The sequence below is a fragment of the Rhinolophus sinicus genome, chromosome 2, assembly GCF_057876585.1.
Source record: "Rhinolophus sinicus isolate RSI-liver-muscle chromosome 2, RSI-T2T, whole genome shotgun sequence".
Classification (NCBI taxonomy): domain Eukaryota; kingdom Metazoa; phylum Chordata; class Mammalia; order Chiroptera; family Rhinolophidae; genus Rhinolophus; species Rhinolophus sinicus.
The window spans coordinates 68,479,624-68,507,128 of NC_142502.1; the positions used below are offsets into that span (position 1 = coordinate 68,479,624).

General features: G+C 36.7%; 1 protein-coding gene and 1 pseudogene across 5 annotated transcripts in view; one reads left to right on the forward strand and one right to left on the reverse strand.

Moving 5' to 3' along the window:
* The window catches only part of BCKDHB (branched chain keto acid dehydrogenase E1 subunit beta), a 219,477-nt gene that overhangs the window by 154,855 nt on the left and 37,117 nt on the right, over positions 1-27,505 (reverse strand). For all 5 annotated transcript variants that reach the window (XM_019729566.3, XM_074333225.2, XM_019729567.3 and 2 more), the window contains exons 4-6: positions 12,751-12,884; positions 12,380-12,535; positions 10,057-10,165 (exon numbers count right to left, since the gene is read on the reverse strand). In XM_019729566.3, the coding sequence (XP_019585125.1) occupies positions 10,057-10,165; positions 12,380-12,535; positions 12,751-12,884 (399 nt within the window). The remainder of the gene's footprint in view (positions 1-10,056; positions 10,166-12,379; positions 12,536-12,750; positions 12,885-27,505) is intronic.
* LOC109446349 (large ribosomal subunit protein eL21 pseudogene) lies at positions 16,308-16,792 on the forward strand (annotated as a pseudogene).

Genomic DNA, 27,505 nt, shown 5'->3' on the forward strand with positions numbered 1-27,505 from the left:
TAAAAATAATTCAATAAAATTCAATAACTTGGGCGAAGTGGGAGGAAGTCACCTCTGCTGAGTAAAAAACAAAGAGAAATTAACTTGATAAAGAGTACCGACCAGGGTCCAAGTTAAGAAAAGATGAGACATTTCTAATAAAGAAAAGAGATTAAAATGTCTCATCAATTCTTGGAAAAAGAAAGCTGTAACTATCATTAGCTATAGAGAGTAAGATTTTCCACCTAGAACATCTAAGATAATTAACTGAAATGTTAGAGAACTGCATAAGGTTTCCAAATGCAATATTAACAAACAAAATTAAAAGCTTTTCTGTATACCAGTAATAACCAATTAGAACTATGTAATGGAAAAAATATCCTATCCACAATGGCAAAATAAAACCAAGGAGCATCTAGTAATAACCTTAACAACAAATGTGCCAAACCTAATGGAAATACCTACACAATTTATTTATGGACATAAAAGTTTGAATAAATGGAGTTCTTGGAAACAAAGACTCATTACAGTGAAGACACGAAAAAACAAAAAAAAACTTTAAAAATTACCGTGTGTGTGTGTGTGTGTGTGTGTGTGTGTGTGTGTGTATGTGTTCGCGCATACACACACACACATTTTTTAACAAATAGGTTAAATGTTGCTCTCAATCACAATGGGCACAGATATAATGGTGACATTTCCCAGACGTAACATTAAACTCTTGAGAGTCAGTTGTTTCAAGGTGGACTTCCAATAAACATACTAGCAAAGACACTTTATGAGAGAATACATAAATTGTTTAAAAAATACAAGAACAGGCAAAAATTCTGATACACAAAAGAAAACTACAAGAATTTTTCTTAGTATTCCTAAGTAAAATGTCTTACAAACATTTCCAGCTTTCATTTTTAGCTTTCAGGCTATAAATAGTTATATATTGAGTGTTGTCTCCCCATAGTACCTGCATTAAAATACCCTATCCTTCCAGTTTTTCACTAACTGCTGTTTAGAGACTTGTGGTATCTGGCTTCATCAATCATTTATTACTCAGTGCTTAATCAAAGAATATACAAGGCTTACAGGAAACCAGAATGGAATTAAGAAATATAGGTTCTATACTTTACACTATAAGAAACACAGGCTTGTAAGTTTTTCTTTCCACATGCACAAATATAGCTAAACAGGGATGTTTACTTCAACCTGGTTTGGAATAGGCAGAATTTAGAAACAACTCAAACTTCCATAATAGGGCAAAGGATAAATTACGGTATACCCCAAAAAACTTTATGAGCTAAAGATCAGTTAAATCTTTGTGAACTTACTGAAATATATCCAACATAAGTTGATAAGAAAAGCATGTTACAGAACAGTTACAACATACTGATTTTTATTATTTGTATATATATATGTTCTATAAATTCACATATTTGTATAAATGTAAATGCATGGAAAGAGACTTGCAAAATAAGTTACAAAACTGTTTATAGTATGCTCTTATATCTCAGTTTGTATATAAATGCGTTCCACACATTCATATATGGATATAAATGCAAATGCATAGAAAAAGCTCTAAGGAGTTGAGTCGAGAAAAGGAACTTTCACTTTTCATTTTGTAGCTCTATGTTGCTTGAACTTTTTACAAAGAGTGCATATGATTCATGACATTAAATTTTATTAAAAACAAAAAATAAATCATGTAGTATAAGCTTAGTCATTGAGAATGTATCCAGTTAAATTAGGACAACGATCAAAACTTGACATCTAATGTCCAAAATTAGTCTGCAAGTGAATGTGAATAATAAAGAATATGCCAGAGCATAAGAAAAACTCCAGAGTCCTATTGCACAAATATTTCAATTTATTACATCAACCACAGAAGATAAACAAATTCAAAGGTAATTTTGTAGTTCAAGGTTATTGAAAACCTTTTGATTTTTCTTGCTACCCAATACTAGATCAGCCCTTCTCATCACAAAATAAAATAATTAACTGCATTCCCTGCTTGTTTTAGGTTTACAGTAAATTGAACTCCACACGGTTTAGAAGTCTACATGAACAATTTATTAAGAAAAACAAATATGAAATAAAAAATATGAACTGTAAAAGGTCATTTATAATTAAATAAATGGAAACTGAAATAAATTGACAGTAATAATATATGTTTAAAAGTATAGATAAAAGTCTGGCAAGATATCCAACAAAGTCAACAGTAGTTAGAGGATAAAGGTATGAGCTCCTTTTGTCTTCTCTTTTGTACTTTTCAGGAGTTTTAGTAAGCAAATTTCAGACTGAAATATAGCCACAATCCTTTAACCCTCTGGGTATCCAAACTCTTTGCAACATGACTTTGTAGCTGTTCCCATGAAGATGGAGTCTATTTGCCCACCTCTTGAACTTAGGCTGGCCTTGTAGGACTTGCTTTGGTCAACACACTACAACATATGTGATGTGTGCCGGGTGCTTCCAGAGCCTTGCGTGCTCCTACTTGCCCCCTTGAAACTCTGCTTCCACCACGTGAACAAGACCGAGCTAGCCTGCTGCAGGACTAGAGACAAGCAGACCACAGGCTTGTGAAATGACTCAACTAAGATCAGCAAATCCAACCCACACCTGACTTGCAACAGACAGATCTATGAGGGAGCCCAGATGAAACCTGAACTGCCCAGCTGAGCTCAGCCTAAATTTCTGACCTGTATATGAGCTATATAAAAAAGCTGTTGACTTAAGCCAGCAAATTTTAAGAGTGCCTTGTTAAGCATTAATAGTTTGCTAATACAACACACATGCATTACCTTTATAATAAGAAAAAAATAAGTCTTTTAAAGAAAACAACATACGACACTGTTAACCACTAATTACATTATTTACACCAAAATATTAAAATCTTATTTTCAGGTATATATCTTTTTAATTGAAAAAATTAAATTAACACAATAGTGCAATGGAACTACTTCTTTACGGTTAAAGATCCAAGTTAACATTTAGCAAACCTTATCACTGTACTCATGTATATGGATAAAATAATTGATGTGTGGCTAGATATATTCTTTTATTACACAGCAAAGACTAAAGATAGAACTACCTTATTCCTGGAAAGAAGAATCACATCAACCGTCATAGGAACTAAGACCTTTCCCTGTGCCAGTTTACATGCTTAGTGCCTCTATTCGTTCATTCATTTCATCTTTAAATCAACTTGATGAGCTAGATATTATCACTGTCCTCATTGTACAGGTGAGAAAACTGAAACATAGACAGGTTAAGTAGCTTGCCAAAGGTCACCCAGCTAGTAAGTAGTAGAGCCAATACTTCTGGCCAGAATCCACACTCTTAACTGCTTTATTAGACTGGCCCAAGGCAGAAGAGATGCCTACAGGAAAAAGAGAAACCTGACTGGCCACCTAATGTGTCCGTACATGATGAAATACAGATAATATTAAGGAGATTAGGGACTATCTTAGTAATAGGAACATGAGAAATTAAGCAAATAAAAGAGAAAACGCATTCTGGTTCAGAAAACACGGTTGTAGGCCACAGAGGAAATGAAAGAATGCGTTGTGTGTTTTTTTTGCTCAGTTGTGAATCATACTGATTTTGTAACTGCAATGGAACCACTAAATAATGTTCTGACCAAAAATTACACTACAACTCTATGAAGATATTAGAGAAAATCGGGATCTGTTGAGGGGGAAGGATGGCACATGCTGGGGAAAATTGGGCATAAAATAACTAAATTCAAGTAAAAAGTTAAAATGAGGCCTAAAATATCAAAAACAGTATAAGCATATTATTTACAAATATGATAAATTACCGGAAGAAACTATTAAGAGTTGAAAAAGATTACCTTAGAAGCATGGACTTAGTGAAGGCTGAAGTAAGAAACTGCCATTCTTTTACAAGATATATTATTTGGCTTCTTAAATTCTGTACGAGTTTTATTTCAAATTAAAAATTAACTCAAAAATCTAACAAATAAATTAAATTCTCTCTAATTACTGGACCAAATTTAATTCTGGTCAGGGAGTGTGCCTAGTATTAAATGTACTAGCCTGCATAAAAAGAATCTGCTTAATGATGCCAACCAAAACAAATTTAAAATGCAAAATACGAATTCCTCTCTTTTGTGTACACTGATATTGGTCAAAAATATCTTCAAAGTCTTCTACCACTCAAAAGCTACTTAAAACAGTTTGCTTCTCTTTATAATGTATGAATTCATGCATAATTAGTGTATTTGTTAAACAAAAATCCTCAGTATCATTATGACCTATTTTTGCCTGCAAGGATAATTTGAATCCTGGAAATAAAGCAGTACAAAGCTTTTAGCCTTACTTTTTTTTTCACTAGAAGAACCATAGATGAAAGCCATGTTTACTCCAATATCACTAATGTCATCAATCATTCAATTAAATAAAACCAAAAAGTTCAGCAGACATACAAGAACAGCTTCTCCACAAGATGCCCATATCTGATAATGTCTCACTGACTCATTCTTTCTGAATCACAACTATTTTGTACATTTTTGACACTGGCTGGATTGTTCTTCCCTGTCTGCCTTTTGTAAACATTCCTCTGCCATTTTTAAAGTTATTTGTATTAAAATGTCACAATTACAACAAATAAGCCAGACATATTAGTTATAGTCCGTCTAAATTTAGAAGACACAAATTTTGTATCTATTGTATATTCAAAATAAGTAGAAACAAAATTCAAGAAAATTGCTGCATAAAGAATATATTACCTATTATTACTTTCATGTTTATGGTTTATAAAGTTAATGGCCGAACTGAAGGAGTTATTTACGTACGTTGTAGACCAGACACGTGGATAGTCACCACAACACAGATATTTGAACACAGAACAGTATATGGGGACCAGGTCCAAAAATTAGCGGGTCATGAAGGTCAAGAGGAGCTGTGAAAGGGACAATACTGGGCAGTCTGGCAGTCACCAAACAGTTTCATCCTCTGCCCCCCAAAATGCAGGAAGACTGCATTTCTCAGCAGTCTTTGCCTTTAGGTGGGGACATGAGACTAGGTCCCTCAAACACTGCATGGAACAGAGGCTCCCAAACCCTATCTGTGACCACACTTGTGACATGTATAGTTTTTAGGACTTTCAAAGTAGCAAATTAATCCTATGCCAATGGAGAAGTTAATACAATACATATTCAAACATCGGACTATACACTATAAGGGAAGTGCTGGCTTAATGCATGGCTATTAATATTAGATATTTCCATTCAATTAAAAAGATCATTTTAATTGTGGGAAAATAAAATAGCATATTTCTTGGTATGAAACTAGGACACTAGAGGAAATTGTTTCATTTATGCTCTCCATTTAGTAATGTTTAAATGGGATACAAAATAGGGTAATGATAGAAAGAGAGAAGTCTTTGGGGTCAGAGCATCTTCGTTTAAACCTAACTCTATCACTTATTCCTCTGTGAGCAAGTTTCTTAAACTCTCTAACCTTCAGTGTCAGGCTAACATCATCTATAGAGCTTTTGTGAAGATTAAATGGAACCAGCTGTGTAATAAACGCCCCTACCTGGCCTAGTGACAGAGTGACTGGGTTTGAATCCTGGCTGTGTGGCTTTGAGAAAGTATTCCCTAATGCTCAGGTTCCTGTAAAATGATGATAATGACAGAATTATTCTGCTGAGGGTGTTGTGAGGATTAAATGAAATGGTTCATATGTCTACGCAACATAGCACTGTGTCTAGTACATAAGTGTTCAAAAAGCACTTAAAGACGAGGCAGATACATACATGGATTATCTCAATCCTCTCAATAACCTTATGAAGTATTATGTATAAATAGAAAGGGTTCCTACTGCAGCCATTAGGACAAATGTAGCATTTGTATGTTATGAAAGGCTGCAGTTTATTGTGCTAATCAAACTGGGGAATTTCATCTTAAAAGAGAAGGGTCTTCTCTAACCAAGATGATGTATTATATCAGTCACGATTATCTATTATATTAAAGTCAATAGGGGACTGAAAGTTAAACGAGGTTAAAACTAAAATGTACTTAGTGAGTTTTCCCCAGATCCATTTAATCAAAGGAAGAAAAAAGGAATGAGAGTAACTCAAGGAACTTTAAGAAATAACCTAATGAAATGATGAGGACTTTCACTTTTGATTTCTATTTCTCTCCCTCCTTCCAATTTCCAGTGAACATATCTGCTTAGCCCTGCATTGTTCTACTAGAGACTATCACTCACTAAGTGATGGGATTTGTCCTCAGTCTCATGTTATCCCATGCAAACAACACATAAAAAGTGCAGCTCTGTCTCCACATATAAAATCCCAGAGAAGAAGTCAAAATAGCTGGGCTTGAGCCACACACCCACCACCTGAGATCATGGAGGTCAGATATGATTAGTGGCAGCGCTTTCAGAACTACGTGGAGTGGGCTAAGAGCAGTGGCCATGGGAAGAATATGTCCTACGGAAAATAAGAAACCAATATATGCTAAAAGATTACCTAATGAGAGAGAAAGCTATGCACGACCTCTACAAGCTAAAGCCTTGAATAACTATTTACCTCTCTAACTGAATCAATCTTAAACAGGATTCAGTGAAATAAACTACATATATAGATAAAAATTATACATTAAGGGAAATTCTTTGAGTTAGCAAGTTAACTTTTGTAGATGCCTAATACTTTAGTTTCCAAAGGAACTCTTTACCTAGTATACTTTAAATACTTCATTTCAGGAATTACGTAGAGAACACTACTCTAAATTTGAGAAAAGAACATCTTACCTTAATGATGCTGCAGGAGGGTAAAGCGGGTAATAGTTGATGAGTAATAGTTGGTACTTTCCTAAAATATTTCCTACTGCATCAATCTAATTCCAATGGTGCAAAGTGGGAAAAAATATGCCAGGGAATTACTTTTCTGCCAGCAAAACTCTATTAACAAACATTAATAGAAAACACACTCTGTTGCTTAAACATTTTATGTATTTAGACCTCATTCTTCCTCCATACTCAACATCTCTCTCATATTTTCCTTCTCTTTATTTCTCTAGACTACATTTTGGTAATTTCTTTGACTTTATCTTCCAGTTTACTAATTCTCTCTTTATTTGTTTTAATTTCTGGTTAAACTATCAGAGATATTTTTTTTCTTTCACTTATTATATTTTTATTTTATAGACATTCTGTTCTGTTCTTCAAATTTGCTTGTCTCCTGCTTGGATTCTCAAGTGTCTCTTTTTTCAATACGAAACCTACTTATATTTGTATTCTCTATATGACAGTTTTAATATCTGAACTCTTAATGGGTTTGCACCTGCCTTTCCTTGTTCCTGCTCAGAAAGACTATTTTCTCCTTGGACTTTATCTGTGGGACTATTCTGAGGCCTGGGTTGAAGTGACTCCAGAGAAGATTTGCTTTCTTCTGACAGCTCTCTTGGGGTGCCACCAACCCAGAAGCACTGTAAATTATCTACCTAAACGTTTTCAGTCCACACTAGAGCACATATTTAAATCAAAATCTCGTATAAGGGTCATTTTGTGATCAAAATTCTCAGAGGAGATTTTTCGTTTCTCTCCACCAGCATAGAGTCAAGACAGGTAATTTTCCTTCCTGTCACCTCTGATCTCTCACTATGGATAGTCTGTGGAGTGCCAGCTTTAAGCAAGGGCTCATTGTAGCTTCTCTACCTAAAGTGGGCCCTGGACTTTATCTCCTGTCCCCAATGTTCCATGGAGTCATTAACTCAGAAGCTCAGTGTCCCCAGGACCTGGCAAATACCTCTAGAGACACTTAGGCATTCACTTAATTCCCAGGGTTCTGAGCTTCACATTTCAGGACTCCAGACTTCTAAGTTGCACGCCAGCTCAGTATGTAAAATAAATACACCCCCATGCCCCCCACACCCACCTCACTTATTTCAGAGTACCTAAACCAGCATTCGTCCATTACTACCAGACAAGGACATCTTATTCTATACTACTTAGTCTTGACACCTCCCTCTTCTTTTCCCTGCTCAAATACATTGAGACACCAAGTATTTCATATAATCTAAGAAATTTCTAACCCTCTCCTAATTTAGGCCCTGACCATTTCTTAGACTGGCTGTTACAACCCCCTAGCCCAGTCTCCTAATGACCAATCTTTTCCTCACACTAAGGTTTGGAGGTAGTGAGAAAAACTGTCCTTTGGATTCCAGTCCATGCTAGGTTCTAGTTTATCCTTGTCCTCCCCCTACTTCATGTCCATCTTCCCTTCCTAACAGTGTGATTATTCTAGACTTGAGGATACAGCGCCAAACACAGATGCAAAAACTTTTCATAGACTGTTTAGTTTCTACAGTTGCATTTATTATAGGTAAAATGTCCATAATACATCCCTTACTGTGTTTTCTAGTGGTTTGCATCTCTGATCAAACCCTGACTGATACAGCAGTATCTAGAGACCTGTCTCATGCCTTTAAAGAGCTGCAGTACAATCCATCAGATGGATGTAGCTTACTTTATTCAACAAACCCAAATCCCCTACTGATGGACAAAATGGCACTTCAATAAACAGTAACATTTTTTTCAACCTTTTTCTGTATATCCCTGAAATAGATTCTTTGAGGCAGACTATGGATCTAAGAGTAAATAATCACATTATTTCTAACAGTTCTATTTCCTCCTTAAAATGTATTACTTTTTTGGAGAACATGAAAGCAACTGTGGCAGTCAGAGATTGGTAGGTGTCCATGTGCACCTCCCATCATTGTGTAATAATAACATTTTCAGTTGGGCACTAAGCTAAAGACTACTTTTTTCAGCTTCCCTTGTGGCTAGGTGTGGCCCTATGATTAAGTTCTGACCAGTGGGATGTAGGTAGATTCAATATGTGCAATTTCCAAGTCATTCCTTAAAGAGATGGTGAATTCCATTCCCCTTTCCTCCTTCCCCCTCCCTGGTGGCTGAAATCTTTATGTGATGTTCCATTTAGTTAAGATGAGTGGATAATTAACCTAAGTGGTCTATTACGTAATGAACAAAACTCCCAATTATTTTTACAAAGAATTATCAGCCTACTATTTATAATGTAACATAGACCTATATTTATTACTCTATGAACCTTCACAATATGAACTCTTTTAACTCTAAATGTAAGAGTCCACATCTTTAGTCCACTGTTTTAACTATTCCCAAGGTACACTGGCAATTCAAGAAGAAAGAATGTAGGAAAAAAGATCAATTAAATTATTATTTATGGATACCAAAATTCTTTCTATTGCCACAGCTTAGAAACCACCAGGCTACTCTAGTTTTTTTAATTAATCTAAAGCACTTTCCTTTATTTTTCCATTTGATTCCATCAATACAGAAATGTCTTTCACAGGTTACTTCAGATAACTCAATATAAATGCTCCATTTCTTTTGACATCATTCCAAACAACTGCAAGTTTGGAGGTTACTCTGCCAGTGCCAAGTACATCCGAGAGATTAACACACAGAGTTCAAGAAGAGTGGACTGCATATAAGCAGCAACGGAAGAATCAGTGTCAGAACATTCAGAGACCCCCCTCCCCACCCAAAAAAGCAGAAACCAGAATACGGTCAGCTGTAAGATACTTAGACCTGAGGCTAAGTCTAAGAAAACCACGGGTTAAAAGCATCCTTAACCAATAATAAAATAAATGGAGATAAGCAACTCCAGTCATTGCTTCCAAATTGACTTCTTAACTATCAAAAGTATTCTAATTTAGATCAAGACCTATACAGACACTTTAGCTAAAAGGGCATTTGCTATTACAATAGTACAATGAGCCCATTCACTTTTTCATTCAACACACACTTACTAAACTTCTACTACTTAGAGGAACATAGTCCCTATATTCTTGGTACTTCACAATGCTTCTTGATTTTCACAATCTAAATGGATTTTCCCTAAACTTAACATAAAATATACACCTGAGAACAAACTAAATATAGAGCAAATCAGAATTTTTTTTCCTACAAGGTAAATATAAATCAAACTAATAGGGGAAAAAGTTAAGTTTTTAATCTGTGAAAAACAAAAACATAAAGATATTCACAAATATAAAACAAAGAAAGCCTTTACCTGCTGCCCTGTAAAGTATTTTAGGTTCAAAAAATATACAAGGATTTTTATCCTCTATGCATGACAAAAGAAGTCCTTTGGCCTGGAAAGGGCTTCTGGGTACAACCACCTGCAAAAACAGATTTTTTTAAAGACAATTTTAGTAAAGGTGTCTCCCAGTAAACTCACTTACAAGAAGGGTTGATATTTAAATAACCTATTGCTACTAATTACAAATAGCAATCTGACATTTTAGCCTAATTACCATTTATTATTAAAAAATTTACATACGGTCCCCAAAACTTCTATTTGTTCAACATTTATCAGAAGCCTACCATATCCTGGTGACTAAGACTGGTCTTCTCCTAAGGACCTAAATGTCTGTTTCGTGTGTGTGTGTGTGTGTGTGTGTGTGTGTATAAAAGGAATCCGCAAAGAACAGTCATCAAAACAAAAAGTTGCCAATATCTGCCTATATTTACCTACAAAATAAATAAATCTTTTCTACTAATATTCTATTACTACTTTCAAAGAGTATGTAACTCCTTTCTCCAATTTTAACATATCAAAATCTCCTTTCCATGAAAAACATGGTCTTCATTCCCACGTGGAACAGTAACCCACAATCCAGCCACTATAATGTCCAGTTATTGCAAAACTAAAAGTGGGGATACTGCACACTTCCAGGTGACAGGAAAGGGTTCCACAACCTTCATGAGAATGAGGTTAATAATGAGGAAGATGATAATGACAGCAGGTAGCACATGTATTAACGGGGCCAAGAATTCTATGTGGATTAATTCATCTACTGTTCATAGCAACCCCACGAGGTAGCTATTATTATTTTCCCCAATTTACAAAGGCAGACTAACAGAGAGCACACAGCTGGCCCAAGGTTACATCACTTGACCATGAATTCACGCCCAGTTCTGACTCCACAGCTCACTCTTACTTTCTACATTATTTTGCCTCAAATCACAAACCTGTGTCTAATTTTTAATAACTGTTAAATTATTACATAGCAATTACATAGAAATAATTACCATTAAAATAAACCTGAATTTATCACAAAGGCTCACATAAGGTTCCTTGAGGCAAGTTATAGTTGGCTTTCAAAATCATTTTTATAACATTTATATCAAAGGATTTTTATTTCAAAAAATAAAATAGCAGCACAAATCTCACTATTTCATTTTCTGTAAATAGAAGGCTGAACACATTGCTCACTACAACATACAGTGTCTTTACCTTAAGTTCCTACTTACGTTTCTCTTCATCTGCTTTCTTCATGTATTTATTTTCAGCATTTAGTATTTATTTTTAGTATATATACTATATGCACATTTGAATTTGGGATTTAAAAAAAGGAAGGGGTTGGGGGAGAGAAAGTAGGGGATTGAGAGAAAAGATCTGTTCTTAAAAATACTGGATAACATCATAAACATTAAATGTAAATCAGTGCTCAGCTCAAGCACAAAAAAACCTGCTGCCTCAAATGTGGTTTCTATCCCAAACTACCACTTCGAGCTTATATTGAAAATGATGCAACTTCTACTTCACTAAGAGAAATTGTATGACTTTGCTCTGGTAGAAAAAACAAATAAAACAAAAACACACGTTCACAACCAGTTCATTCTATCACAAAAACAGACACACAGCCCTGGGTAGACAGACATACCTATGAGCTGTTGTAATGATTCCCTAGAAAGCTCTTCAGTAAGTACAACTAGAAAAGATGATAGTGTAAAAAATTAAGACTTAAAATATGCAAAATGTTTTTATTAAAAGACCTAACCTACTATGGAAACCTAAGATTATTGTGGAAGGCTGTAAGAGAAAGATGCTTCAAAATTAATTTGTTGGGCATACCTTTTCTGCACTGAACAGCACACCTAGGCAATGAAAGCTTCTCTTAGTTTATTTAAAAAGTAGGAAACAGACTAAAAGCAAATGTCTTATCTTTCCAAGTAGGAGGTAAATATGAATTAAATAGTAGATTATTCATTTACCCAGAATCAGTTAAGTTAGAAAGACCCACTATAAAGAAACATAGAGCCTTGAAAGAGAGGAAAGATAACCCAACTATGTTCTCGGTCTTATTCTTTGAAGTCTCTGAAATTAATATCAGGGTCAAGCCAGGCACTACTTCAAAAACAATAGTCTATAAACCTCAGCAATGGATTAGTGACTCTAAAAAGAATACTAAAATCTCTTTTGAAAAGAATTAAGTTTACATAAATTCCAAAAATCCTGCTTGCTTTCCTCTAGATAAGCATTAGTTAACAGAATGAACCAAAACGGAAACATCAAATGCTGATCAAATAAAGTACATAAACGAGGATACCTTGATTCCTGGGCAGTGGGCAAAAAAAGCTTCAGGACTCTGCGAATGATAGAGTGCCCCATGGCCGACACAGCCCCAAGGGGACCGGATGGTGAGACTTCCACAGTTAAAAAGATCCCCAGAGCGATAGCGATACTTGGCGGCTTCATTAACAATCTGGGGGAAGGGGGGAGAGAAGGGACATGTCACAATGAGTGCTTTATTTCCATTCATTTTCTGAAACCATTTTATTAGATCTTTAAAGAACTTGTAATGCACTAGTTCAAAAGGTAACAAAAGGATAGGGGAGTGGGAGAGTGGAGGCAAAACTTCAATACTTCATGGATTTAACCTTAAAAATATTCAATTATAGTAAAATGCAATCCTCCTACCTGATCAAAAGCGGGATAAATATAATCTGCAAACTGAATTTCTGCAATGGCGGTAGCACCAGTGACTGCAATTCCAATCCCAAATCCAACAATTCCTTGTTCACATAATGGGGTATTAAAAACTCTATCTTTTCCTGAAAAAGAAAATAAATTCATCTTAATATAACAAATGAGAGTAACATAATGCACGATACAACTGAAAAGTCAATGAGTTAATAATGGTGAGATGGAGAGAAAAGAAGCATAGAACATTCTAGAAATTAAAAATAACAAGAATGATGGCTAGTTTAAATGCAAACATTAATTATATTAACTATAAGTAATCTAAATGTTCCAATTAACAGAAAGATTGTCACACTGGGATAAGAGAAAGCAAAACCCAACTACTTAAAATAAAAAATAAAGATAACAGAAAAGTTGTAAGAAAAAAGAAGGAAAAATATATACAATGATAAATCAATCCAAATAAAGTTGATATTGCTACTTTAATAGCAAACAAAGTAGATCTTATGGGTAAAGGCAAAACTGGAGATAAAGAAGAAACATGTATACTTTCAAAGGGTTCAATTTTCAAGGAAGACAAAAGTTATAAATTTATACTCATCTAATAACAAAGGCTCCAAATAAATAGGAAAAAATTAACAGAATTAAAAGGAAAAATGGATAAATTCCCAAAGTAGTGGGAGATTTTAATATACCCATCTCAGTAACTGACACATAAAGCATATACCAAAATAAAAAAGTAAAACCTATATAGATTTGAACATTATTAACAAACATAACTGACACACTGGACACTGCATGCAATAGCTAAGAATACAAATACTTTTCAAGTAAATAGAGAACGCTCATATTAACTGACCATAGACTAGGTTATAAATCCAATCTTAACAAATTTTGAAGAACTAAAATCATATAGAGTATATTCTCTGACCATGGTGGAATTAAGCTAGAAGTCAATAACTAAAAGGTAATTAGAAAATCCTTGTGGGGACAGAGTCCCAGAGAGCAGTTTCCAGGCTCTCAGCCTCACATGAAAGGTGCTGGCTCGGGTAGTAGATGGCTGTCAACTGTGGTTTATTGACCCTCAGCTGTTACCAGTTAGCCAATTAGCCACTGATATAACTGGCGTGGCTGCGCTAGTGAGTCGAGAGTCAGTCTGGAGTCAAGAGTCCAGTCGAGTCGGTTGGTTGGCAGGCAGAGAAGCGGACAGCAGGTTGCAGGTCGTGTGACTCCAGCCTCCAGTGAGCCTATAGTGGTATGACTCCCCTACCTATGATTCCGTGGGTGTTCCTTTTTGGCCTAGCCATATCTTGTGTTCTTGTGCGGGGAGCGGAACCAGAGACCCCGCAGGCCGCCCCACATGACAATCCTTATGTTAGAAAAATATTTTAAATATATGTCTAAGTAACCTATGACTCAAAGAAGAAATTTTAATGGAAATTAGAAAGCTTTTGAACTGAATGATATGAAAACTCTATATATCACAACTTATTGAGGGTCCTTCCAATTTCAGTAATGGCAGCTTTTTTCAGACAAACCCTCCGAACAAAATATAACAAACAATACTTAAAAGCATTGGGGAGGCGAAAAGTAGGCCTAAACTGAAAGAGATCTGACCCTTGAAAGAAATGAAGTGCTGTGGATGAGCATGCCGTTTATAAGGCTTGTCCCCCAAGGGGATTCCCCAGTCTCTGACATGGGACAGCTAGAATTCAGACAGACTCAGTCTTACTGGCTTGAGGTGTCAGAGAAAGGAATCTGGGGCTGCCACTGGCTAGAAATTGAAGGACTAAGTCCCTAAAAGTAGAGCACTATATGGGGGTACCCCAAAATCTGTGCATAAATTATGCTCAGATCTTCAGTTGACCCCTGTGCTTGCAGGAGACTCCAAGAGCCCAGCAGGTAAAAGCTGGAAGCTCAAAGAGCTGAGCAGAGATTTCAGCTCTACCCACCAATAAGGAGATAAAATTTGGAGTTTGAAACTCTTCAAACTAAAGGAGCTTGATACACAGTTAAGCTATCTATTGAAACCACATATTACAATATTATCGTGTTTCCCTGAAAATAAGATCTAACCGGAAAATAAGCCCTAGCATGATTTTTCAGGATGACATCCACTGAACATAAGCCCTAATGCGTCTTCTGGAGCAAAAATTATTATAAGACCTGGTCTTATTTTCGGGAAAACATGGTATTAGCGTGCAACTCAATTCCCCTCTAAAATGTCACCACTTCTCAGCCAATATCAGTATTTCATGAAAAATTCTAATTTCAGGGACCTGGGTGAACACAAGCAATGGCCACAGTCTGGCCACATGACCAACAGTTTGAGAACAAATCTGGGATTCATATTTCAGTTCCATAATCCAAGGATACCAGTTCTTGGTGCATAGCATTCACTCTCAGCTCAATCAGTCCTTTCAAATATGAGCCACAAACAAGGCAGGTGCTAGGAAATGCCAGCTAGACACATCCTGTAGTTTGCACTCTAGAAGCAGCTGCAAAAACTTAAAGCATGATTCATACTCATCATGATCCAGGACTATCTTCTGACTGTGACTTCTAATTCTCATCAGTTCCCTATTTGACTGCAAGTAGCATGATAATTTCAGAAAATCTACGATTCCATTGAACTAAGAACAATTCACTGGTAGAAAATGAACACATATCCCATTACCTGTGGAATCCACACCCATGGAATACGTGAACCACCTGAACCACCTGAACCAGAGAAGCAATGTTCTTATTTATTCCTCGCTGCTTCAAGTTCCCTGGATTCAGATACTTTCCATCTCAGTAAATATAGCCTTTTTTTTTCTTGCTAGAAGGCAGAAAAGTTGAGTTTCTCAGAATTCTTACTCCAAAATACGCTTAGTTTGTGGAAATAGCATAATAACTCTCTCCAAGTTTCAATGACCTAGCAAAAAACTGCTTCAATATGAACTAAATGTTAAAAATCTGTTTCTTTTTTCTCCCAAACAGGTAATGATTGAGGATAAGAGTACACATAAAAAATGTACAATACTGCTAAATTTCTCTGTTATAATGCAATTAACCTGATATAAAGTTCATACACACAGTATCCCAATGGGTAAATTAATAACACATACAGTGATTGCACTATCAGCCAAGAAAGATGGGGGTTTAAGTGCCATCTCCACAAATTACCAAGGCTCAATTTCTATCTGTAACAGAAGAATCATGATACTGAAAAGACTAAAAATTCATACACTTATTCAAACATTTATAAAGTTCCTAATATTGCATAGATACTATTCTAGATGCAGAGGATAGAGTAGCAAACAAAACAGAAAAAAATTGTCATCCTCATGGAACTTACATTGTAGTTGGGGGGAATAGACAATAAAAATGAAATAAATGAGTAGAATGTATAATGTGTTATATTATGACAAGTCCTATCAAGAATAGTAAAGCAGGGAGTAGGTGATTAGGGGGATTTTAAATAGGAAGATGGCAAAAGCCCCACTGAGAGGTGACATTTAAAAGAAAAGGGCTCCTTTTCGGCAAGGACCACCATCTTCCAGTAATTCACCAAAATGACCAACGCAAAGGGAAAGAGGAGAGGCCCCCGCTCTGTGTTCTCTAGGCCTTTTAGAAAACATGGAGTTGTTCCTTTGGCCACATACATGTGAATCTACAAGAAAGGTGATACTGCAGACATCAAGGGAATGGGCACTGTTCAAAAAGGAATGCCCCATACACGTTACCATGGCAAAACTGGAAGGGTCTACAGTGTTACCCAGCATGCGGCTGGCACTGTTGTAAACAAACAAGTTAAGGGCAAGATTCTTGCCAAGAGAATTAATGTACATATTGAGCATATTAAGAACTCTAAGAGCCGACATAGCTTCCTGACATGGGTGAGGGAAAATGATCAAAAAAAGAAGGAAGCCAAAGAGAAAGTTCTCTGTGTTCAACTGAAAGGTCAGCCTGCCCCACCCAGAGAGGCACCCTTTGTGAGAATCAATGGAAATGGCCTGAGTTGCTGGAACCCACTACCTATGGATTCATGACATGATAAGTGTAAAACAAATAAAAGACCTCTGTACTGTTAAAAAAAAAAAAAAAAAAGAGTTGAAGGAAACGAGGAGGTATACCATGCAAACATCCAAGGGAATATACATTCCAAGCAGAGGGACAAGCTAGTGCAAAGTTTCTGGGGTATGAGCATGTTTAGCACATCAGAGGAAAGGCAAAAAGTCCAGAGTATCTGGTCTGAAGTAAGAGAGATACAGGCAGGAGATGAAGTTAAAGCGTTGAGAGAATGAGATGGGAAGGTGGCACAGACCGGGCAGGGCCTTAGGTTATTGTAAGCACTCTGCTCTTTACAGTGAAAATGAATCAGTAAGTAGGTGAAGGAGACAGGAAACCATTAAGCAAAGTCAAGCCATTCTCTGAAATTGCATTTTGACAGTATCCCTCTGGCTGGTATTTGGTGAATAGCCTATAAATAGGCAAGGGTGACCACAGCAAGACTGATTACAGGATATTGCAATAATCCTGGTAAAAGATGACGAAACATAATAGCAGAAAAGATGTGAGGCTTTGCTATAGTCTAAAGATAGAGTCAAAAGGATTTGGTGATGAAATAGACGTAGAGTGTGAGTCAGAGAAACGCTAACAATGATTCAAAGGTTTTTGCCCTGAGCAACTTGAAGGAGAGAGTAGCCATTACCTAAGAAAGGGAAAGCCACAAAGATGCATGTTGAGATATCAGGAGATCAGTTTTGGAGATGTTAAGTTTGAGATGCCTTTAGACATTAACATAAGGGTATTAATTTGACTGTTGAAGTTTAAAGTCTTAAGCATAAGAATGGCATTAAAAAACACGGGACTGGATGAGATTACCAAGTAAATTTAAATGGGTACATAGAGCAGTGATCCAATGTTACAAAGACAAGGGGTGAGAAATAAATCATCAAAATTGAGAAGGGGGAAAAAAAGCCAAAGAGTTTGGAGGAAAACTAAGAGATTGTGCTGGCCTAGAAGCCACATGAAGAAAGTGTTTCTAAGAGGAGTGATAAATTTGTGCTGTATGCTGCCAACAGAAAAGTGAGATGAAGACTGAAAATTTTATAACTGGTGACTTTTACATAACAATGCCTGCAAAGTGGAAAGGAGGGAGAAAACAAAAGCCTAATTCAAGAGAGACTGGGAGAAGAGAAATTGAAGACCATGAGTAATGACAATTATTTGTAGAAATTTTGCTGTAAAAGCAAGAAAAGCAAAGAAAGGTGCAACAAAGAGCTGGAGAGGAATATGGAACAGAGGGATCGGTCTTCCTTTCCTTTTTTTCACAATGGAAGAAATAACCGTATACTTGTAGGTTGATAGGAATTATCATTCAAGACGGGGAAACTGATGATTTTGAGAAAATTAATGAAATAGAGAGAAGGAAGAATAACTATAACCATGTCTTTGAAGGGAGACAGAAGAGGAAGAAGTCTAGTGTGAAGAGGTTGACAGAACACTTACATTCATTCACAGTGCAGGAGGAAAGAGTCCGGGCACTAATGCTGGTACATGTATATATGTGGGGGTGAGAGCTTGTCAAAGGTCTCTATTAGTTGCATCTATTTTCTTAATAAAATATTAAACTAGATCATTAGCTAAGAGTAAGAAGGGAGGAGGCAGTGTTGAGGAGAGAAAAGAAAAGTATGAAAAAGTGAATGGCGCAGGAACATGCAGAATGATGGTAGACAGCATGAGTGGGCCCTGGAGATTACCAGTCTTGAACTTAAAGTGAGACTAGTTGACAAGATGTTTTGCTCTAGCAACTTTCAGCTCAGGGAGTTAAGATTTAGACAGGGAGATGGATTTAACTAGAGGATTTTGCCAAGCAAATAACATGGAATATAAATTGGATATAAAGAGAAGAAAGGTCATCAGGGAGAGGCAGAGACAGAGCAGTGGAATTCATGGATTTTAAGAATCAAAAAGATCAAAAGATTGTTGGGGTGGGGGTACTAGAAGCAGTGAGCTGGAGAGCTTCATGGTGGAGGTCAGAGTCCGGGATGCTTCCAAACGAGATTATGGAGGGACTGTAGTTACTGACAATGAAGTCTGGGGTATGGGTGCAAAAGTGAGAAGCTGAGGGCGGATGGAGGACACGATCACTACAGAAGAGAAGTGTCAGGCACTGAGAAACCAGGATATGGAGAAGACCATCCACATGGATACTGACAGGAGTGCTGCACAGACAATAGTGAGCCAGCCTTGGAACAGAGGATTGGCCTCGGGTCAAAAGACGACAAGGAAGGATCGTGCTAGTGCTCAGTATTCAATAATGTATTGAACGACTTCTTGAAAGTACTCAATAAGTATTTATTTTGAAAGGATAAATTAGATAGTGAAAGCCAGGTTTCTTTTGATTACAAGTCAACTTTATGTCTTTCTTTACTTTCTGAGAAACCTGAACTCAGCTTTTTGATATCTGGCACCAAACTTCTCAAATTCAGTACTATTAAGTGGTATCATGTGATTCCATAATTCCACACCGACCACATCCTTTAGCTCAGTTGGTATATAAAATGGATATCCCTGAAATGCATGACAATTTAAAACTTTCATCCAAATGAAAAAAATCTAAGCTCAACTGCAATTCATATCTTTCAAAGGCAGCTGAAGTCTATAACGACACCATAAGTTTCTGAGGCTCAGAGAAAGTTGCAGGAAAAAGGAGACTATATCACAGTGCTGTAAATCAAGCTCAACGAATGCTCCCGTGGTTAGTGGCTTTGAGTGTATGTGAAAGAAAAACTTATGCCTACTCTGAAACTATGCCTAGTCTACTTCTTCAATGCCCAACAGTTTTGACGGGATCAGAAAAAACTAAACGCTGTCTGAAATACTTCTTTCTAAACCTTAAATAACTGAAAATTTAGCATTTCAGAAGAACTTTTTGCTATTGATAATAAAAGTAAGTAGACGAAAAGATATTCATACAATATCCCATTTTCTTATATTGTGCTACTTTTACTTAAATTTTAGGGTATATCTTTGTATAACACCATGATCCACTGAGTCAATGAAAATGTGTAGAATCCTAGGTGGTTGATTGTTTGAATAATTAACTTACAAATTTCTCATTTGTTAAAAAACAAGCACAGGCACACCACCACTTTCTGCTGGTTGGCCAATGAGGAATTTGATAAATATGAAAAGCATTTTAGAGTCAAAAAAAGCAAAAATACAAAGTTAATCCAGAAGATTGCTTCTGCCTCTTAAATAAGAAATGGAAAAGAATATTCCATTTAGTAGATAAATGGGACAAAAAGACACTTAGGGAATATGCAAACAATATTTTTAATATTAGGTAGGATGACTGTACCATTTATCTTCCAAACGAAACCATGTCTGGGAGTGTTAAGGGACTAAAAATAATTAACAGATGTTAATTGATCTCAACAGTCCTAGACTGAGAAGTCCCCAGGAAGACAGGACTGTCTTGGGTAAATTAAGAAACACAGTCACTCTATTACAGTAACATCAGGTACACAGGAAGACAGTAATAAGGAAAATATAAACCAAATTTTCACCTTAGTAGCACCATATTTTCACCATATAGTAGCATACTGAATTACGATATCCCATGATCTAAAGCTAGATAATGAGACAGTGAGTTGACTAAGCCCCCACCATCCCGGTAGTGGTCAGAGTACTGCCTAGGGCGGGAACTATGATGCATGCAGCCCAGCTCCCCCACCTGTGAAGAACTTGTTGCCCTGGTTGCTAAGAATGCTGTTCGCGAATGGACATCACCTATCAGCCCCTTCAGGGACTACCTCACCTTCAGCGAACTTCCTAGCAATAGGTTCTGCTGCATAGCCACCACCCAATGATTGATCAGTGAGAGTATAAAGGCCTGGTCATTTCAGCCCAACTAGTATGAACAACTAACTCAAAAAGGTCCTTATGACTCCAGAGATCCACAGGGTGGGCCAAGCCTGTTCCAGGGCCTGCATCACTTCTGCACATCTCTCTCTGCCCAATTCTGCTTTCACTTGGAAGCACTACTATATTTATGGTTTCAGAAGATGCCAGGTTCTAAAGTTTCCAGATTTCTAAAGTTTACCTATATTTACTATTATCTTACAACCACATTCTCCAAAGTGTAGCCTCTAGGCAACAATAGCTAGAAAGGGCTATTTTGCAAGATGCTACCTCTATGATTCTGACTATTCCTGGGAAAAAGATCTGGGTTATAATGGGTAGGAGAGGAAAAGTGAAAAAAGATAAAAATCAATGCGGAGCAAACGTACGTGCCTAGTAAATATTTAATGGATGGATGGATGGATGGATGGATGGATGGATGGATGGATGGAATGCAAAAGTCCCTCTGTAATCAGTGCATCTACAATTCTGGGTCCAAATCCAACAATGTCCACAGATCCAGTTTAGCTCAAATCCATTCCAAGGATTCAAGGACTATATTACAATTTGTAAGCTCCTCTACTGAGCACACCGCCTGTTCTCTTTTATCTTTGGATACTCAGTAGCACCTAGCACAATGTCTGGAATTTAGTCATCATTCAGTAGTTTTACTTGAATGAACAAGGTTAAAAGGCCCATCATGCTTGGGTTTAAAAAGCATTAAAGTCTGTGACAATCAGGATGTGGTAATGTCCCTCTAAGTACCCAGGACACATACATATGACAGCAAGGAAGACAGAAGTTTAGTTGAAATAAATATGTACTAAATAATATATACAGCGAAAATATAGTGTAATGAGCAATGGTTTCCTGCTAAATGACAGCACCAATGTAGCTTTAAGTCTGATTTTTTCGGGGTTTTGTTTGTTTGTCTGTCTGTATTAAAGTATTATTATCAGGATAGTGGTTAAAAAAAATAAAAAGGAGAAAGGGTTCGAGATATACTATAGAATCAAAGAGATTGAATAGTTTGTTAGTAGAGAGGCACGTAAGAGCAGAGCACCCCAAGGGGTGGTACTGAGAGGTACTGGGGCCCACAGGTGGTCTGCAAGACTCCCATCAGCTGGAAGAGCCCAATCACACTGCACCCTGCCCACCCTCACCCTCAATCCATCCCCACTAGAAGATGCCCATGCCACTTGGACACTCCACAATAAGTTCTCTCTCAATCTTAGTTGGCGGGGGGGACAAAAGGAAAGTCGGTTATGGTGGCCTGGCTGTGACAAGCAACTGTAAACTATGAACCAAAACCTTATTCCATTAGCAAGACTGTGAAGAGGCAAGAGCAGGCTAACATGTACTTTTATCCAAAGATCCTGAGGTTTGCCACTGAGCAGAGTAGGGCTGTAAACAGGAGACCCAGCCACTGCTAACCTGCAAGAGCTATCCTAGGAATGAGAATGAAGACGTGAGGAACAAATCCTGCTGCAGCTGTGTATCTGCAGAGACCTGAATCCCATGCAGGCCAAGGGCTGAACTCAAGGGAGCCCAAGGCCTTCAATGCACTGGTTGGAAATGAGGGCCAGTTGATCCTAACAGATCACAGTTCCTGTCTAGCAAGTGTCCACTAGGAAGCCCTGCCTCTACACTGCCACTGCTCCCTGGGAGTAAACTGATATCTGGTCCCTGAACTATGTATGTGCTGTTCACCCTAGACTTGAGTAAGACCCTATGACAAGAGTATCCACAAAGGCAACAGCATGGCCCTGGCCATACAGGACCAACTCAGCATTCCCAGAAGCCCAAACACCTTCAGGAATTACCCAACACTGGCTTTGATGAGGGCTATGGGCACAGAGAAGACATTATAACTAGTGATAAATCAACCACTGGTGTTGTGACACTTGTGCATAATTTGAACTTTTGTTTCTCAGCATGATCAATATGATTTAAGGAGATAAAATTCCCAAGTGTAAAGTCACCCTATCTTGAATGAAACTGAATTTAAACAAATGTAACCTGAATGGTTGGCTTCTAGGAAATATGTACTATACAATTATTTAAGCTTAAGTTAGACTCTTAAGTGAGTCTCAAAAGGAAAAAAAAAATTCATTTCAGTCAAATTGACATCTACTATGTCTTAAAAAAGAGAAATACAGTTTTGTCATTGGAAAAAAAGATGAACTATTTGGCTCTTCTACTTTTTATTAAAATCAAATTGATAAGGTTATTGATGTGACTGTACAAATTTCTTAAGTGAAGCTATCTAAAACTTAAAAGATTAGAGTTGGAATTTAGAGAAATGCACACTAAAGATGCAATTTTTCAAACAAATGTACACATAGCTGATACTGAAGTAAGATCCCCATAAAGGAATACAAAAAGTGTTTCTGAATAAACCTGTAATGACTTCACTTTTCTTAAATATAACCAAAGCTGTCTTTCCAGAAAGTCAAAAGAAATATATCATCATCCTCATGATACCAGCTGGAATTTAAGGGCAAGCCATCTAAATTTTTTTTTAATCTTCCTTCATTTATATGGAAATGAGATGTTTCCTAAAACATATCTGTACCCAGTACCTACGTCATCACCAAAGCTCCAAGTACACAAATTCCTCCAGCTGATTCCTGACTATAAGTGAAAACAGCATGCTAACATCATCTAAAACCCATGTGCGTCATTCACCAAGGAGGATATTACCAAGCTGTCAATTTAAATTAACCTGCCTAGCTTTATAAATAGCCTAAACTTCCCTATCTAAATAGGTTGATGCCCTTTTCTCAGAAGCAAAGGGAACAACATGACAAAGAAGCATGAAAAATAAATGAGCTTTCCCCCTTTGTAAACAGGGGAAAGTTGACATTAAACCAATTCTAAGACCAAATTGGAGAGCTATTAATAAAATAAAGCTCAAGAGAATGAAGAATGAGTTTTAACCAGAAAATAAATAACATACTCGAACTGTATCTGCTCTCTTTAAAATATCTGTGAGTCTCACTGCTATACAAACAAATTCAAGGTCCACATACATGCAAAGCAAAACAAAAAAACCATAACTACAATCCATAACATGGTCCCAAAATACAGTCTAAAACCACCAAGTGATTGATGCTCAGCCAAAAGGAAAACAAGTTAGTTTTGAAAATTCAATTATATCATTCAATTCTAAATCTGAAATGTTTTATAATTTTATAATTTATAGCATAATAATTTCTTAGGCTAGCACTAGATATTTCTTCCTCTAAAATCAATTCTACACATCACTTCTATAATCAAATTACTTGTGTAGAGCATTTTTCTAGTTCACAATCCAATGATTAGATAAAAACATGTCTGTGTGTATACCATGTTTCCCTGAAAATAAGACCTCGCCGGACCATCAGCTCTAATGCGTCTTTTGGAGCAAAAATTAATATAAGACCTAGTCTTTTACTATACATTTTACTCTCTTACATTTTACTATAATGTAAGACCGGGTATAATATAACATATATAATACAATATGATAAATGTAATATAATGTAATATAATGTAATATAATACAAGGTCTTATATTAATTTTTGCTCCAAAAGACACATTAGAGCTGACAGTCCGGCTAGGTCTTATTTTCGGGAAAACACGGTATGTGTACTTATAAATATGTGTCATTGAGGCAATGCTTAACAAGCTTGCCATAAACAGCATAAATAACAGTGACATCTCACAATAAGGACAGTATTCAGGTCACTGAAATAGCTAGGACTCAATCAAAAACAAAGAAGTTAAATAAAAAACTTTCTAAACAATCAAAAAAGATACGACAAAGTTGACAGACTATACTTAAACGAGGTTCCTCAAACCCTCACAGCAGCATTAGAAAATTCCAGTAGAAGTTATTCACTGATATGTAGTACTCTTATTATATCAGTTAAATGAATCATCGCTTTATTTGAATTAAATCACGACAACTAGCTTCCTGTTCTTCCATGCATTCAACTACTTTCTATGTTTGGCACTATCATGGGCATCATGGGAGCTATGAACATGAATTTTATATATAAGTAGAATATGGAACAAAATAAGTATTAATGAGTTATGGATGTAGCACTAGATGGAAACAGACAAGAACAATTGAGAGAAATTACTTCTAGGTAGCAAAGGCTGTAAAGAAGATATGCTGGGTCTAGAAGCACAAGTCGGATTTGAAGAAGAGGGAGGTATTTCTGAGGGGCAGCAACTGTAAGAAAGTAAAAGCGGCAGGGAAGCTTTCGTTCAACTGGTGAGTAGTGTGGATGCAGCCAAGACTACGTGGTTAAAAACTAAAGTCAGAATGAAAGCTGAAGCCAGTTCACTTAAGATCTTAAATGCTAAGCTAAGAAAACTGGACTTTACTATTAAACATGGGGAAGGTTTTAAGCAAAGTGCTGTAATTTGAGCTGTACTATGGGAAAAGTAATCTCACTGCTGTATATAATGTGAACTAGAGTAGGAAGACATGAGAACAAAGACTCTTACGACAAATATTATAATCGTTCAGGTCAAAAGTATTGAGGGCATGAACTATGATAGTGATAGTTAGGATAGCAGTGAGAGAAACCCCAAGGGAAATCCTACAGAACTTGACAATTCTGAAGTTTTAAATCTGAGTTGTTTTGAGGATGCATAGGTAGGAAGACACAGCTTGAAAGTCACCATGCGTAACAAAATGCAAGGAAGAGGGTTTCTACATTGATGTAAAACTAATACACAAATATACACAAGGATGAGTTTCACTTGAAATATAGAAACATTTTTTAAATATCAGATCAATTTTTAAACAAATGGTCAGAGGAAAGCCAAAAAGGATCATAATGCATAACATGATGAAACCCTTTGGTTTGGTCCAACCCAGGTGGCCAGCTAAAATATCGCAATGGTACAGCGTACAATCCAGTGTTTCAAAATTAAAGAAATCTAAGAGTATATTCTATGTGCTATTATAGGACAATCACATCTCCTACAAGCTTTAGTCATCTAATCTATTTGACAATACTTTTCTATGAAAATTGCTTGTATTTAGGTCAGCAAGTCACCCACGGCCTCCTAGTTGCATACCTAATGGAAACTTTTCAGTTTATTTTTCATTCAATATTTAACCCCTGACAATCGCTCTAGATCCCTTCCTCTCCATTTGCCTCAATTTCCAAAGAATCAGAAGTCCTTATCAATTCTCCCTGAGTGGATTCTTCAGCCCCTTCCTGAGTCCAGTTTCCCTCCACTGCCATGTAGTTTAAATTCTCATTACTTTTCAGATAGACACAGTGGTTCTCAAACGGTGATCCTTGGACCACCAGCAGCAGCATCGGCAAACCTGTTAGAAGTAAAAACTCTTGGACCCCCTGATACCTTCTGAACCAGAAACTCTTGGGGTGGAGCTCAGTGATCGCTGGGCAAGCCTTCCAGGTGATTCTGATGCATGAGAAAGGTTAAGAACCTCTGGGACTCAGTCACCATCTGGTCTCCCTGCCTTTAGTCTCACAGCTCCCTCCTGCTGTAGCCAGAGGTATGTTCTAAATTACCAATTCCATGATGTCATTCGCCACCTTCTACAACAGTATTCGAAATACTATATGAACCCATTTTATTATTTTTTTAATTGTTCTATTTATTTTAAGTGTGTTTTTCCAGGAACCAATAGCTTCAAGTCAAGTAATGGTTTCAATCTAGTTGTGCAGGGCGCAGCTCACAGTGGCCCACACAGGATCTAACCAGCAACTTTGCTGTTAAGAGCACCGTGCTCTAACCAACTGAGCTAACGAGCCGCCCCCTTTTACAGGAGCCCATTTTAAATAGAAAAAAATTAAAACTTTTAATAGACGTCAACTGTTAAATTATTGTATTCTGTTATTTGAATTTGTACAAACAGAAAATAGTTTTATGAAACTAGCAATAATTCCTTACATTTATGAAGCATACATATCAGTATAACAATTTTTTTCCAAAGAGAACACAACCAACACATTAAACATTAGAAATCAGGTTTTTCTGAAACTTAATCACAATGTCAGGTTTAATCACAGAAAGATGAGTGAGGTCTTAGGCCAGGTTTTAGTTTGAAACCTAGAGAAAGTTATCTTCTCTGTGCCCTACTTTCTACATGTGCAAAAATGGGATAACAGAACTAATTTCACAGGATTGTGAGGATTCTGTAAAGTTCCTATATGAGTGTTGGGCATGTATAAAATAATGTTAAGAGTTTGCTGCTATTATCATCACTATCGTTACTAATATTACACTAATGTAGCAAATATATATATATATGTGAGTGCAGTACTGACTGCTAATTATCCCCCATTATTCATTGTCTCATTATTCTACAGTAACAGAAACCCAGTTTCAGCTGAGCACATAGCCACACAGAATAAAGACTACATTTCTCTGCCTCTCTTATCTCTAGATGGGTTAATAACTGCCCTCTCCACGGAGAATTAATCTCCAGTATTCTGCCAGATGGTGAAAGAAAGCTGGAAATCTGAGGGCTTCTTTAAGACTTTAAACCAATTCTCCTTATTCTAGAGCCCCACCCCTTTTCACCCCTATTCCCAGAGGTACTTGATGTTGCCAATTCCTGAGCCTTTGGGTAATTGTGACATAAACTAGGCTGACTCTTGGCTGCCCCACTGCCAATAGGATTTTTCCAATCCTATTAAGCCCTTCATCTTCCAGCTTCCAACATTCTGTTCATGTTGTCTATAGTTCCATTCTCCCCATCCTTGTGGATTTAGACCCTTACAAAAGAAGATCCCTTGACATTTTAGTGGATATCTATGTTCAATTGTCTCTTTTTCCACAAGTTTTAGATGCTGTTTTCATCAAAACTCTCAATGCACAATTTAG